Below are 15,155 nucleotides of genomic sequence, written 5' to 3' on the forward strand. Positions count from 1 at the left end.
CCTTTTCTCCCCTGTCTAATGAAAGAGGGGAGTGATAGAGCGGCTCTGGTGGGCACCTGGCCCTCAGCCAGGGTCAACCCACCACAACCAGCATTCAAATAAATCCTGTATTCCTTCCCCCTTGGTCAGCTCAGCTTGTTACTCATAAGAGAAGTAACAGAAACGCTCAGCGCATCACTCAGGCGATGTTGAGGAGGAGTAAGTCATTACACACCTCTCATCCCGCACCTCCCCAAGGGTGCAAACACGGCACCTCGTCTGGAGAAGGCAGCTTGGAGCAGGACACGCAGTTGCAGTGCATTAGTACATTAAGAAAAATGTTCATTATACTGGAGAATGGTCAGTGCAAAGCACCTGATGGTTGATTTATGTTCTGAAGTGTGAAATTCATGTTTGTCATCTTTGGCAACTGACCTCTGAGACCTAAACACACCCAGACGCAGTGCTTTACCTTCCCAGCGCGACATGGAGAAGCGTATTTTAACCACCCATTTTGTGATCCTACCGTGAACCACGACAGCCGAAGGTGGATCCGAGCTTGCGGCAGCGGATGACCTCCAATGAAGTGAGGGTAACGTCCTCCTGCCCACTGGCAGCAACTCCGCAGCACTGAGCGCAACCGCTTGGTTTATTTGTTACAGGCACACTCTGACTTCGCCCACCCAAGAACCATCTGCCGACGTGCTCCGCCGTATTGTGTACCCCTGCGTTTGACCCGCTCCCCGGTATAAAGGTACGTTTCGCTTTGGGAGAACTCGTCCTGCCTGTCTGTGCCGTTGCAGGATTGCAGACTGAGTACAGCCTACGGCTCTGTGTGTCCCAAGGGTGATTTATTTCTCGTTATGCCTTGCCCCGACAGCTAAAACGTGGCATGCTGGCAGGCAGTGAGATGAGCAATCCTATCCTCTGCTTATGGACAACCAGGCTGCTAAAAACCCACCTCACAACTCTGCCAGCAGCAGCAGAGGTGGAAGCTATAGGGGACAGGAGAGTTTAGTGCCTGGGAGGGTAAAACAAGAAGGTACTGTATGTACCCTGGCACCTGGCTGCCTCAAAGATCCTCCACAGCTACTCGGTCTCAAATACCTGTAAGAAATGAAGCATGGAGGCAATAAAAACGCCCGGCGAAGCAGAGCAGCTCTGCTTGCAGTTCAGCAGAGACCCCGCAGCGGCCGATGTAAGGGATGTACGTCCCAGGCAGCAGTCGGTGGCACGCACAGACTGGGAAAGATTTGCCTATAGACACCGTACGCTGCCAGCCAGCTTGTGAGATTTAATCTGAGTTGTAAATACAGAAAAACATGCTTCGGTTGTCACTCCTGTCGCACTCTGCCGGAACGGGTGAAATCCAGGCAGCCAAAGGCTCCGCTGAACCCCTCAGTCCAGAAGCAGCTCCAGAAAGTCACTGCACAGAAAAGCCACCCCCGCGTCAGCAAACAAGCACGTTGTTTTTCACAAGCGTCTTAAAGGGAAGCTTCGGGGGAAAGCCATTTCCTCGCACAACCTGGGAACGCCTTGGCGTGGCACTAAGCGATACGCTCATTAGTAATTAAGAGGTGCTCGTGTTCATTAGTAATTAAGAGTTGCTCGCACAAAGGAACACGACCCTTGAGGAAGGGCATTTGAACAGAAGGACGCCACTCCATTAACACCACTGACCAGAATTACTTTCTAATTTACTAACCATTTCTAATTTACTAATCACTGGAAGTTCATGACTTTCAGTGCAGTAAAACCTGTGAAAATATGACCTTTACGCTAAAGGTCAAAATGCCACTCCTAAGAACAATCACCAGTACCGGGCAACAAAGGGGAGCAAAATTCCCTTTCTGCATTCGTACTGAAACCACTATCTGCAGATGTCTGCTTTTGAGGGTCGGGTACCTTTGGCCAGCCGTTTCAGGGTAAGATTTCCCGTCCTCACCGGGGTTCCTCAACCACACACCCTCCTGCTTTTTCAGCCATTTGGTAATGTGGTATATAAAGCTTTTATATAAAATATACATGTATTTCTACATAAAGATCTCTCTAAAAGACCCATAAGTTTCCTTGCAGGCTTTTACATAATGTAACATTGGAGGTATAGACAAAGTAGCCAAAAAAACCCTTACTGACCAAATAATTTGAGAGGATTTGTTAAAAACGAAAACATTTTAGCCAGACTATCACCTTCCTTTCAAAGGATGAATTTGGAGTCAAGTCTTACTTCTAAGTTTTTTTTAACATTTTGTACTTTCAGGGTGCTTTAAATGCTTAAAATTCTCGGTAACACTTCAATTTTTGTGGTGTGCACTGTGACTCCAGGTAAGCCCCAGGCGGGGTCTGGTCCACGTGAGCCTCCCGCACCCGTACAGCAAGAGCTGGTCTCATCCATCGAGTCCTCGCTGCAAACCCTCCCGCCGATGGAGGGTTCCGGCAGACCCCACCGGGTATTGCAAGTCTTTAACTACTTCAGAGAACCTCTCGCGTGCTTCCGCTCAGGTATCCTGTAAGTTTTAAATAGTTTCATTTCAGCCAAGAAACTCTGTGCACAACTGAGCAGAAAAGACGGGATTGAAGGTAAAGTTACAGCAGCAGCAGCAGCACCAACAGCTCTCCAGGAACATCCAGAGCTGCAGCCTGCTGCCTCTGCCTGAAGGGAAGACTTCACGCCTCTTTAAAGCTGTGAGTTACGAAGTAAACTTATTTTTAAAATAGAGAATAACAACGCTACAGTGAACAGACTCTCCCCAGCTCAAAGAAAAATGTATGTTGCATTCTCACATTTTATTAGGGGTGTTTTTTTAATTAATTCAGCTCATAGCATCTAAGCAGACAAGCAGGTATCTGAGCAGAATTTTGAAGGAGGAAAGAAAGTTCAGACAGCAATGGTCAAATGAATGGGTGCTGAAGGTAAGGCAGGCAAGACGGGAACTGCAGTTTATTACTAATTCAGGATGTAAATATTATAATGGATTGGCTGAGAGGTGCTGATTTCCGCTGTTCTCAAAACAGTACGACAGCAAGCTATGGAGTATCTGACACGATACACTGCCACCTCAGTGGCAAAGACATCAGGAGTCAAACCAGAGCGAAATCCAGTTTCCTCTGCTCGATACTCTTGCACTACTTCTCTAGAAACTCCAGAACCTGGATATCCTAGAAACATCGCTGAGCCATCCCCCTTCAGCAACTGCCCAGATACAGCAGTGGAGCAAAAACCAGCACTTTACTGTATTAGCTAAGGTTGTAAATGATTTAATATTCAACACTCTTGAATACCTAAATATTGCCTGGTTTATGAGGGAAAGGAGTCCAAAACAGGACAGAAGAAAAGAGCGCAGTGGCTCAGCCCCAAGCCCTGCAGGTTCATGTAATGGGCTTTAACCTCAGAGGTTCTATGCTCCTTCCTAGTCAATGCTGCATCCAAAAGCATCACAAGAGGCCAGAAATAAAAGGTGCGATCTTCTCGGGAAAGCTGGGGGGTGGCAGAGAAAGCCTGGAAGAAGCAGATCGACTGTTCCTGGGTGGGAAGCACAGTATGCTGGTCTACGCCTTGTGTCAAGGCCTTGAATACACTTAATTACTGGTTCCCACAGCCATAAATCAGCACTTGTGTCATGAGTTCAGTCCGTAAGCACAAACGGTAACAGCAGATTTTAGGCCACTCTAACAGCCTGTCTTTATAAGGCAACAGATGTGATGGGAAAAAACCGCCAAGTCCTTCACAGCCACAGACCGTGTTAAAATCATCACTCCTGAAGAGGAGAATTACCTTTCCTTTTCCATCTGCTTTTCTTCCCATCTTTGTTACTGCACCCGTCGCTGCTGCTGCTGCTGCTGCTGTTCTCAGAGCTCTGAGAGTCGGACTGGGCATCGCTGCTCTCCTCTGAGCCATCAGAGAGCTCCTTCAGCCCGTCTGGAACATCCTTCTGCAACCGGAAAAAAAACATAAAGTTACCCACTCCACAGCAAATTCTCCCAATTAACAAAACTCTTACAAGTAGTGGTTTTCTTTGTTTACCAAGCACTGATTGTGGATTTTTAAATTTTTTTTTTAACATGCTGCAGAGTAATGTCAACACTGCTTAGCCGTTGGCCTCAAACACTCTGCAAGTCCATGTGAAATATTTAACACAACCCCAGCTGGGCACGTCTTTTACACCGCCCTCGTCATCGCTTCACCGGTATGCCCTTCCTTACGCACCCGCTGTAGCCACCTTCTCCATCCCTAATCACTGACTCCAACACACTCTCACTTTACAAAAATCCACTCAATTTTTGAACTGTGTAACAGAAGAGGAACAGTTCAATGGCTCAGTGTCCTCCCGTCCCAGGTAATGGTATTTACCCACCAGGTCCTCAGCAGCCCCTGGCCTTGCAAAAGCAGACCTGGCAGGTGTTTCTGTGCGGTGAAACGTCTGCGGTGGTGGGCTGGCGTGCGTTCCCCTACGTGGTTTTAGGTTGGTGTCAGCCAGCAGAGAGAACTGGCAGCGGTTTTCACCCTGCCCACGCCTAAACCCAGACTGCCCTCTAGTGATTATCCTGCCAGATTCAGATTTAAACCTGCAGTGGAAATTAGTGCTAATTAGTGACAACAAACTGTTTTCTGCTGATGAGGTCTTCAGCGGTGGTTGTTAATGTCCCCACTGTCCAACCACCCCAAACCACGCAGAGGTGCTGAGCCAAGAAGGGGAGGGCAGTGGCCGGAGGCATCAGCTCACCCCACCGGCCACCCTCATCCCTGCTGCTCCACGTCTGTCCCCTCACCTCGGCCAAGTCAAATGATATATCTGAAATTATGCTATCGTCCCAAATTCCTCGGTAGTAACGTAACCGAAGCTTTATGTGTTTACTGTACAAGGCAAACAGGACAGTGGTCGTAACAGCTGGACAAACGAACAGGTCTGCGTGCATCAGACAGCAAAAAATCCTTCTGCTAACAGCCACTGGGAAAAGTAAATCTAAGCACCTCTCCCTTTAACTGGAGACCACTGATTTCTTGTCCTTTCTCTGAAGTTAGAGCTATGACTAATTTCCACACATAAGGCCAAAAAGTACTTAACACTAGTATTATCAATTTAATTAATTCTAGACTTCATCAGCAAGATGGACTAAAAGGTTCAAGATACTCAATCCTGCACTTCAGAAATGAAGTTCTTTAACTGCACATTAAAAGTTACTTGTAAACCACAGTGGAATAGAAGATATCACCAAAAGCAGGGAAAAAAGATCTTTATATCAAATGTCACCAAAGTTGACAAAGCTTGCGCATTCCTAATGCTGACACTCCCTTCATTAAACCTCCTTTACAGCTTAACCTTTGGAAAGATAATTTGGTCACCTGAGACGCAGCAATTACACATTTATCTATTCCAGTTTTTTCAAGACATCTCTTTCAAAGTCTTCTGCCAAGAGAAGAGGAAGCCTCGGCACGGGGTGTCTTCACCTCCTGCCAGGTCGGGAGGAACACGCGAGCAGCTGGAAAACCTGGATTTCTCGGCTTTTTCTGACTTGGCATTTCTGGTGGGAAGGGGCAAAGATGAGGGAGCCAGAGTCTTCTCAGTGGTGCCCAGAGAAAGGGCAAGAGGCAACAGAAATGAGACAACAAACCAAAATGCATAATTCCACTTCCACGTGAGGAAAAACTTCTTTACTGCAAGAACAACGAAACACTGGAACAGGTTCCCAGAGAAGCAGGGAGTCTCCATCCTTGTAGGAACTCAAAACTAGACCATGGCTGAACACGGGGCTGAGCTCCATGCTCTAGTTGAGCCTGCACTAAACATTGGGTTGGACCAGACCATCTCACAGGTCCCTTCCCACCACCACCACCCCGCGATTCCACCACCCCTTGTTTCTGCAGACAGCAGCCCCACTAGCTCACAAAGCCCGTGCAGTGCAATGGCTCTCCTTCCAGCTGGGCCTCCTCTGACCAGTGAAAGGTCTCCACCAGGTGAGGTGTCCAGTCCGCACTCTGGATCCCACCTTCTCGCAAAATCTCCAGGCAAGATGTCGGTATCAGATCTCCTCAACACGAATGCCTGCACGCACCTGCAGCTCACCCTATTGCAAGTTCTGCTTTCGAAGCAGAAGTGAACTCTCAACTGCAGAACCGTCTTCTCTACGCCATGCTTGTTCTTCTTTCAGTTAGTGAACTTACTCCTTTTAGTGAGCCATACTCAATAATCAAATAAAATTTGGTCTCTTGCTATCAGTCCTGTAAATGCATCTGGTACAATGGCGTGCACCGGTTTTAGTATCTGTGGTAAAAGCTGAACTAGTCAGACCTCCAAACAGCAGGTTAAAATATTCCTCCAGACCGGTGAACAGCAAATCCACCGCACAGCATGGAAACGTTCACAGGTAAATAAATGCACAAGGGCAGAACTACAACACGATCATCCAAACAGGGACAGGCGCTATTTTGTACTCAACATTAGCAATGAACGCGGGACCAGCAAACTTGAAGATGGCAGGCAGAAACACACTTGGAAATCATCAGGCGTAAAACCACAGATGGGTCAACGTGAAGGTCAATGAACCGATGTATGGGACTTCCAAATAACGCAGCGACTCGGCACGGCTGGTGGTCGCCGGCATGAAGGCAAAACCAAAATGCAAGCAGGGGCTGGGTGGTCACTGCTGGGCCACGGGACGGGGAGCTCACGTGCTGCACCAAGAGCAAGCGCGGCTGGAGGAGGGGGACAGGGAGCATCTGCAGCCGCTCCGTGTCCCTCCCTGGGCAAAGGGACCCCCAGCATTCCCACCTCGATGGCAGCGATGCAGAGGAATCCAAGAGAAACAAGGGCATCCAGAAGCAAAAGAAGTCTAACACAAATATACACAACGTGTGTGTGCTTTGCACAGCGGTTTTGGTTAGATCTATTTTGCTTTTTACTTCTTTGATCTTTTGTCTCTCAGCCTCCTGCCAAAATGACTCCAGTTTCTCAGCGTCAGCATAGCAATTTTCAGTCTGAATCCTACAAGTGTACATGGAAGGTGAGAGTGTCGGCTTTGCTAACGTTATCCGGTCATGGGTCTTTTCAGTGCAAAGTACAGGGGGAAGCAATGAATAAAAATATACGGAGACACAAACTGGATGAGCAGGGGGTACCAGAGACAACATCGAAGACCAAGAGGCTCCAGCCACTAACAGATGGGCCACCAGACCCTCCAGATAGCTTTGGAGAGGGCCAGCACGAACTCGGTAATACCGTGGGCAAACAGAGGAAAACGAGGATTTGGGACGTTGTGGGGGGTAGCTGAGGGATGATGCAAAGCTTATAAAGGAAGGTTGAGGGGAAGGATCCAAGTGGGGGAGCAAAACAAAATCACCCCCCAAAGCTCAACCCGCACACGCAGCCTTCGCAAACCATGAAAAGTGCCACGTTACAAGAAACTCAAATACCAGAAGTTACCAGAAAGTCAGCGCTTTCGCTACAGGTATTTAAAGGTCGTGGTAATTTGGTTTATTCTGCAGTATTGAGGAGGACTTGGAGTTCATTTTCCCCAGGGGACCAGCAGACTGCTCAGGCTGTACGAGAAGCGACCGACACATCCTCACTAGGGCAAATGCAGCTCGCCTCGAGATTTGGAGCTCACCGCTGGCTGATTTGGGGTGTTACACGTCCCTTCAGCAGCAGAGCAAGTCCGGAGTATCTAATCATTTTTAAGGAGATTAACTGTTACTCTTTGCTTCCCCCTCCCCATGCAAAGCTTGGCTGGTACCTTTAGCCCGCTGAAACAGTCCTTTTGGGATTCAGTTTGCTCTTTGGATCGTTACTGTCAAGCACGAGTGTGGCCAAAGTCGTACGCCCCCGCCATCCATCCTGCTTGCTGCTGCCAAAGATACACCGAGAAGCCTGCCCACGAGCTCAGGACCTGATCGCCCCAGGCCTTCAACAAACCTTTGCGGCTTAGTCGAGCAAGCAGTTGCCTTTCTTGAGAACTGCAAACCACACCTTGTGCACTCTGCTTTGAACAGACTCGTCGTGCTCGATGCACTGCAGATCGCTTCAGACTACTACACTTACACCAGGCTTGGGGAAAGGAGATGATTAGGTGCTTGGAAACAAAGGGACGAAAAAGAGGAACAATAAAATCGCATAATAAAAATTAATGTGAAATTGAGTTCAGTTGCTAGCTGCCATTAGGAATTCTCCTCTGGAGCATCTCCTGGCCACCAGCATTAAGCAAACACCTCCAGAAACACCTAATCCCTTGAACGTTGTTTCACAGAACTGGCACACTCCTCGGTTATAATTCTCTAATCTGTTTTACGTATCTTTACCATCAAGTTTAAGAAAAAGAAATAAAGGAAGATCCTGGCAGCCCAGCAGTCTCCGCAGTACTCAGTTCAGTGATACCATAATCCAGCTCAGCGAGCCAGCAAAAACGCAGGTGTAACTTTGCTTCACTCACCAAGTATTTTACCATAAGCCTTCTCTCTTAGAAGTGTGATTTACTGGACACCTGGCTCTCCTTCGCTGCACTGCGGTGTAACAACGCATTGCTGGGGGAACGGTCAGCCCTGCTCAAAGCTCTCCATTGCTCCATGAGCCACCACGCTTTGTTACTCGGGGATCCCCCAAAGGATTTCTCATTCAACACATCATCTGCACAAGTCCCAGGCTCCTCGCGGCTCTGCGCTGGGACTACACACAGCAAAGGGGCCTTGAGACGGGGGCAGCTGGGCTGAACCCCCCCCTCTCCTGGCGTTCTGGGTTTCTTGCTGCTCCATGAAGTCACCACCTCCAGACTACACAGTCCCAAAGAAGGGAAGATGACAAGAAAACTGCGGCATCTTTAGATACACAGGACACGATATGCCTTTGGAATAACTCGACAGCTACTCTAGGCTCCTAATTAATACAGATCATGACATTTAACCAACTCCTATATTGAGTTTAATATTGGAGTTTTCAGATCTTAACATTCAGAAAGACAATCAGTTTTAACTTGTGGATTTACTGAGGAGAACAACCAACCTGAACTACCACAGTAACTCTGACAGTCTGTTTTGTTGCTCAAATGCATAAACTTGACTTTGCTTTGATTTAACCTCTAGACATTGAGTCTGCCTATGATCTACCCCACTAACAACGTGCTCGTGATCTTTCAAGAGGCTTGCTTTTTTTTTTTTACATCTTGAATTATTTTGTTGTTCTCTGCAATTTTTCAGCACAGCTTTGCTACATCATGACACAGAATTCACTGACAATGACTCAATTACTTGTCTACTACCAGATCTAAATCTTTTCCTGAGTTATAACGTTCTGACAAAACATTACAGATTTAGGATCTGGATTTAGGGTCTGCATTCTTTATTCCTAAAATGCAAACCATTATACTTTTCCGTAGTGAAACAAACTGTGCAAGAATTAGTCCAGTTTACCAGCAAAGAGGTAACTACCTTGCCTTCACTGTCAGTTAGATCTCCGACAGCCCTTCCCTTAAACCTGCGTGTTACCAAAACGGTGGTTTATGTACTTTCACTTAGACGCACTGAAATCAGGTCAACCTCTGCTCGGTACAACAACGTTCAAAGAAAGAAGTTTGCTAGATGTCTTGCAATGGCATTTTTGGAAGCTCTGAAGATGTTTTACTCTGATGGCATGCCAGCACCAATGCACAGCACCCAAAGTATACAAGTACTCATGGAATCATGTGCTTTCCCAGTTTACAGGGTGGAGGGAGGAGACAGGGAGAACAGGATTCAACTTCGCTAGATTTTTGACAATGATGACATTTTTTCCTGGGCAATTCTTTGTCAATTCCCTCGGTAATCTAACTGGCACTAGTTTCTCATACATTTTGAATATGTTAGGATGAGATGAATCTCATTTGAGAAGTTATTATTTCCCTCTAGAGAGCATGGAGTGACACAAGGAAGGCGGTTCCAGCGAAGACGCCTGCACTGGAGAGGTCTACGTGTGGGGAGAGGAATCCTATCTTACAGCACTGTCTTCAGAGTCAAATTTACAGAAAATCAAGAGCGGTGTGAGCTGGCTTCCTTCTAGTAGTCTAACTGGGGAAAAAGGTTTCAAATGAAGATTATTTTAAAGATGCTAGTCAGATACATCAAGGAATCCACACTTTTCCCCTACAAACATTCTCTGCCTACTAAAGGATAAGGTAATTTTTCATTTCTAGACACAAGTTGAGATCAGTGAAGATGAAGTTACCCTTTTAGGGCTAAAATTCCATTACAATTTTAATTACTCTCTAATTTCTGGGATAGTAATTAATATCAGCAAACTACACCACTGTGAATAAAACCAGCACCTTCAGTTGTGCTTCAGCACCCAGGTGCTTGCTGGCAAGGACGCAGACTTAACGTTTGCATTTGGAGGGAAAGTTTACCTACAATTCATGCCATTGAGGAGCAGCTCCCTCTTCAGGACTACCCGAATCCAGAGTATTTTTAAACAGATAAAAGTCACCTGAGCATTCAAACAAAATTCCCCAGCCGAGACACTTACCTTCAGAGTGTACACTCCCATGCGCCCCGGGACCTTATAGAAAATGCCCTCTTCCCCTCGGGAGTTTGTATGTAACATAGCATTCAGGCATGCAAGAGGAGAAGTCCCACTGGAAACAAAAACACAAGGTTAATGTTTGAATGTATTTGGTCAGTGCTAATCTTCTGCTGAGAGACAATCACGGCCCCTCACCCGACCATCACGCATGCAGAGGCACAAAGATTCCAGATCCAACTTCTATCCCCAAGGAGAATACAAGTTGAAGCTGCAGTCACAAGCAACAGCAAAACCAGTCCACGTACCCACGCTCCAGTCCCAGATTAAAAAAGCAAACAAAAACCCCCAAGTTCAGGCTCTCCAATACTTCTTTTGCAGAACATCAAAACAATCACTCATTTTCAAAGCTCTAGATGTTCAACGTTGCTCATCTGTAACTCAGAGCAGATTTGTTGTGAGCTAACTGCTGACTGCAGAGATATTTAAAGTTTGGGGGTTTTAAAGAAAACCCACAGCAAAGTGAAATGAGAGTTTTGGGATAAAGACTGGAAACCAATTATGCAATTTTCCCTGGAAAGAGTGGAGATCTTCGATCCCAGCCAGAGAACCGGGGCAGAAGATCTGTTTTTTCATCAGCGCTGGTGGGGGTTTCTTTGTTTGTTTTTTTAAGCCCATCCCACTGTAGACAGAAGCAAAATCAGGTGGACACGGCAAGACAGGTGACTTTTGTTCCCACTGCAGGGTCAGGCTGATCACACCCTCTACTAAATAGTCTTCCTTCTAAAGCGTATTGGTATCAAGCACAACCCCTAGACAGCAGTTGTCAGATGAAGTGAGAAGCTTTCACCTCCCAACACCCTGCAAAGGCCAGAACCAGAACCATCGAATTGGCTAAAACCCTAAATTTGTGACTGATTGACTGAAATCCCTGCGCAGGAGACAGAGCTGTTTGTTGGTAGTAAATCATGCTATGAACATTCAAACAGATCTGCATCAGAAGTAAAATTGCATTGAAACAGATCTGCATCAAAAGCGATCCCTGGGAGGAAAGGGGAATAACGGTGAGGACGAGCACAGCCTCTGAAGATCTGGGCAGGGCACGGGCACTCCGAGTGCTGCCTAACAGCGGCAAACCAGCTCAGCCGAGCTCCTGGTGCCCCTGGTACAAGCAGAAGCCAATGGTACAAGCTACCAGGTAGGAGACCCCACAAGGAACGTGGGCCGGATATGGCGGCTCAGAAACTGCAGGAGAAATGTTGTTACAAGAGGAGGACTAGTATTTCTGTTGCTAGACCCGCTCCCATCAGCGCTGACCGCTATGCAAATGTACAGCGAGACACGGGTCCCCGCCGGAGGGCTGTCCCTGCCCGAGGCACCGCAGACCGGCATCCTGCGGGCCGCTCGCTCCTCAAGTTGAGGAACAGGCTGAGAGAAGCACTCGGAGCTCGGCAGAGCTCTGCCCCTGTACTGGGGTGCCCCGGGGCAGAGATCTCTGGGGTGCTGCAGCCCACGGTCAGACCCGATGACGTCCTTCAAACCTACGGTACTCCACGCAAAGGGCTAGAAAACAGCCTCTACAGCATCTCTGCTCTGCGGGATCTTGTGCTTTCTGAGGTTTTGCCAGCACCATTTGTTAATAAATACTAGTGAAAACAGTGATAAGGAATTGTCTAAACCCCAGCCCAAAGCTCAACCGACCGCTTCAGCGGATGGCTCAGCCTGACTATCAAGCAAAAACCAGCGATGCTGGAGGAAGCGGCTGAGCCTCAGGCATGCCAGGGACCACTCGCTCGCCCCATTTTGGGGCTTACAGGGCAAAACTCAGCTTCATTCAGGTACTTTTACACTGACCCAGTGACTCCCGTGGTAACAAATGTCTTTGGGAGAGACAGCCAAGCACGACACAACAGCGAAATCAGTAACGTGAGCATCTCGCTTTGATCCCTGTTGAGAGTTCGTGCCCGTCTTCAGCCATGGTGTAGCTGGGTTGACATCCCAGCCAGAATCCCCACCGCTGACTAGCAGCTTCTCCTAAATACATTTGCACGCTGCAGACAACCCCTTCCTTGACTAACCCCACTGAGAGCTCTTGGCTCATCGCTCCCTGCCGCTCCCACGGCTTTTCCGTGCACCTTCCCCAACACTGCAGCAGCCCCTACAAACACGAGTAGCACAACTGGAAACGACTCTTTCCGCGTCAGCTGCGCCAAGGCTACGTGCCAACTTCGCAAGGGCAATCCCCTCTCCAGAGAGCCACAGGGTGTCCCTGGAAGCTACAATTCAGAGAGATTTCCTACAGCAACCCCAAATTCTTTCCAAAGACACTGCTCCCCAGGGTACAACCTTCCCCTCTTCTCGTCTTTACTCCTGGATGTGATTTCTGTATGCAAGTACTGTGCAAGAACTGCACGCGAGTGTCTTTTCTACAGGCCCAGCTGCATCTGGCAGTATGAACAATGTACCTGTCCTTCTCCCATCACTGCCATCATCATCCCTCCTACCGCTGCCTCTAGGAAATCATCAGAAATCAGTCATACTTCTTTCCAGATCACTAATAGCACGTTGAGCAGCACTGAACGCACCGAAGCATTCCCACGTTCGGGAAGCTCTGGGGCAGGGAGGGGAGCTCTGCCACATACCTGACCTTTAGCTCACGGAGTACGTTCTTTTTAAAAACGGTATCGGAGAGAATGTCACTGTTAAGCCAAGCATCTAACGAAGTCTAGGCAGAGCTGCGCTTTGGAAGCTCACCAAGGAATGAAGCCTTGGCCGGACCTAGCTTTACAAAAGCTATACTGGTCTGGCATCGACGCTGCTCCTACTGAATTGATTCCATTGTTTAACAGCTTCCACTATTTTTGCTTTATTTTTTTCTCATGTTTACCCATCTATAGTTACACGTCTTCCTCTACAGGCTCTTCTAGAAAGCTGGTACAAATGTAACACTACTCTAGCCTTTCATAAAGGTTATTGTGAAAATTTTAGAAGCTAAGAATCAGTTGACAAGTCCCACTTAACTAGAAAAAAAAAAGGGGGGGGGGGCGGGGTGTCAATTTGGGTATGAGACGCATGGGCTTCACGTCAGATTACATCCTTTCTGCCTCTATGAGTGAATATGACGGGCACATGAACCCTCCCTATAATAACCATCTTATTTTCATGACTATCACTCGGTTTAAGCCACCACCCTGGGTGCAGGGTGGCAGCTCATGCTTCGGAACAGATTCCCCCACCGCAGCTGCAGAGGAACGGGAGAGCGGCTGCGGCTGCTGCAGGGTTACGTGAGCTGCCTAACCAGCAGCTTCCAACTTCATTGAGCCAGATCTTGATTTGACATACAAACCTCCAAACCGGAGAAACAAAACCCAAAAAGATACTTGGAAACAGGCCGAGAGGTTCACCCCAGAATTCGGATGAAGCCCTAGCCGGCAGGGAAAGCACTTTGGGCATTTTTCTTTGATAAAAGGTGTTGCTGCATCCCTACAACCCTCACCCCCAGCTCTGCAGTCTGCTAACAAATCAACGTGCAGTGAGCCTGTGGTTATGCTTGTTCTCAGAAATGAAACTTGTTCTCCTCTGAAGGGGAAGATTTCAGCCCTTGCTCGCTCTCTGCTGCCCCTTTGCTCAGAACCCCCAATAGCCACTTAGTACTTTTTCTAACTACCTGTGTTTTGCACCCAGTCTACCTTTTGTTATTTTAAATGCAATAGCTGCCTAAAAATAGCCTTAGGAACCAGACGTTATTATGCCATTGATTTTATTGCTGGTTTGTTTGTTGCTTTTTTTTTTTTTAATGATGAAGGCCATCTCTGTTTGCCAGGAACACACGCTGGATCATCAACCACGTCTGACAGTTCCTGCCATTCCACCCCAAAACCAGCAGCTCAAGCAGCAGATGATGTAAATGACAAGTTCCTGCCCGCTCCAGATGGATCGTTACCCACTATTTCACTTCAGTCCATACCCAAATCCACACTGCTCCGCAAGCAAAGCCCTGGTCAGTCTCCAATACCGCTGTCCGTCAGCTTCCGTTAAGGTGGCTGCTAACGAACCAGTCCTTTTGGAGGTCTCAAAACAGGATTCATCCCTCAGAAAACATGGAGCGGAGCTCAGCAAGACTATGACACGACTAGCTCGTAACTGCTATGCTCCTTCCCGTCCCCTTTTGGGAAGCTGTACAGGATCCAGTAGCCATCGAGCCCCTAACTCGACTTCTAAAGCTTCTGAACTGAGACATTGTCCAACTGTGATCCCAGTGATCGATCACCCTGGGCTCTAAAGGAGCTCAAATTGTGGTTCTTGGCTTGAAGATGAGGGGTTGAGGTGCAGATGCACAAACCTTCTCAGTTTACAGGGGCAGGAACTACGCTACTGCTTTTGAGGACCTCACTGCAGGCTCCTGCTCGACCAGTCATCTACAGCACCGGGCTCACCAGGTTACTGCGGTATGGGCAGGCAGCGTGTGCACAGCTATGGTGGGAGGAGAAAGGAGGATTCTCCCAAAGAAACCTGAACAGATGTTATACCTTCCACCAGCTCCCCTCCCTCACCTAACGCTCAGAGTCCCTCCTGCCCCCTCTTCATTTAATTAAGAAATTTCACAAATGAGCTAAGACCAATTATTGCTTTTCCCATTGTGTTACATTTCCACGTTCCCCTGTTCTCAGACTGCCCTGTTCTCACCCAACATTAACA

At 47.8% G+C, this 15,155-nt stretch overlaps 1 protein-coding gene across 2 annotated transcripts in view; it reads right to left on the reverse strand.

Annotated features, from left to right (window-relative positions):
* The window catches only part of ASXL2 (ASXL transcriptional regulator 2), a 122,614-nt gene that overhangs the window by 63,285 nt on the left and 44,174 nt on the right, over positions 1-15,155 (reverse strand). For both annotated transcript variants that reach the window (XM_075750244.1, XM_075750243.1), the window contains 2 exons: positions 10,464-10,572; positions 3,755-3,911 (listed from right to left, as the gene is read on the reverse strand). In XM_075750244.1, coding sequence (XP_075606359.1) covers positions 3,755-3,911; positions 10,464-10,572 — 266 coding nt within the window. The remainder of the gene's footprint in view (positions 1-3,754; positions 3,912-10,463; positions 10,573-15,155) is intronic.

The sequence above is a fragment of the Balearica regulorum genome, chromosome 3 (genome assembly GCF_011004875.1).
Source record: "Balearica regulorum gibbericeps isolate bBalReg1 chromosome 3, bBalReg1.pri, whole genome shotgun sequence".
Lineage (NCBI taxonomy): Eukaryota > Metazoa > Chordata > Aves > Gruiformes > Gruidae > Balearica > Balearica regulorum.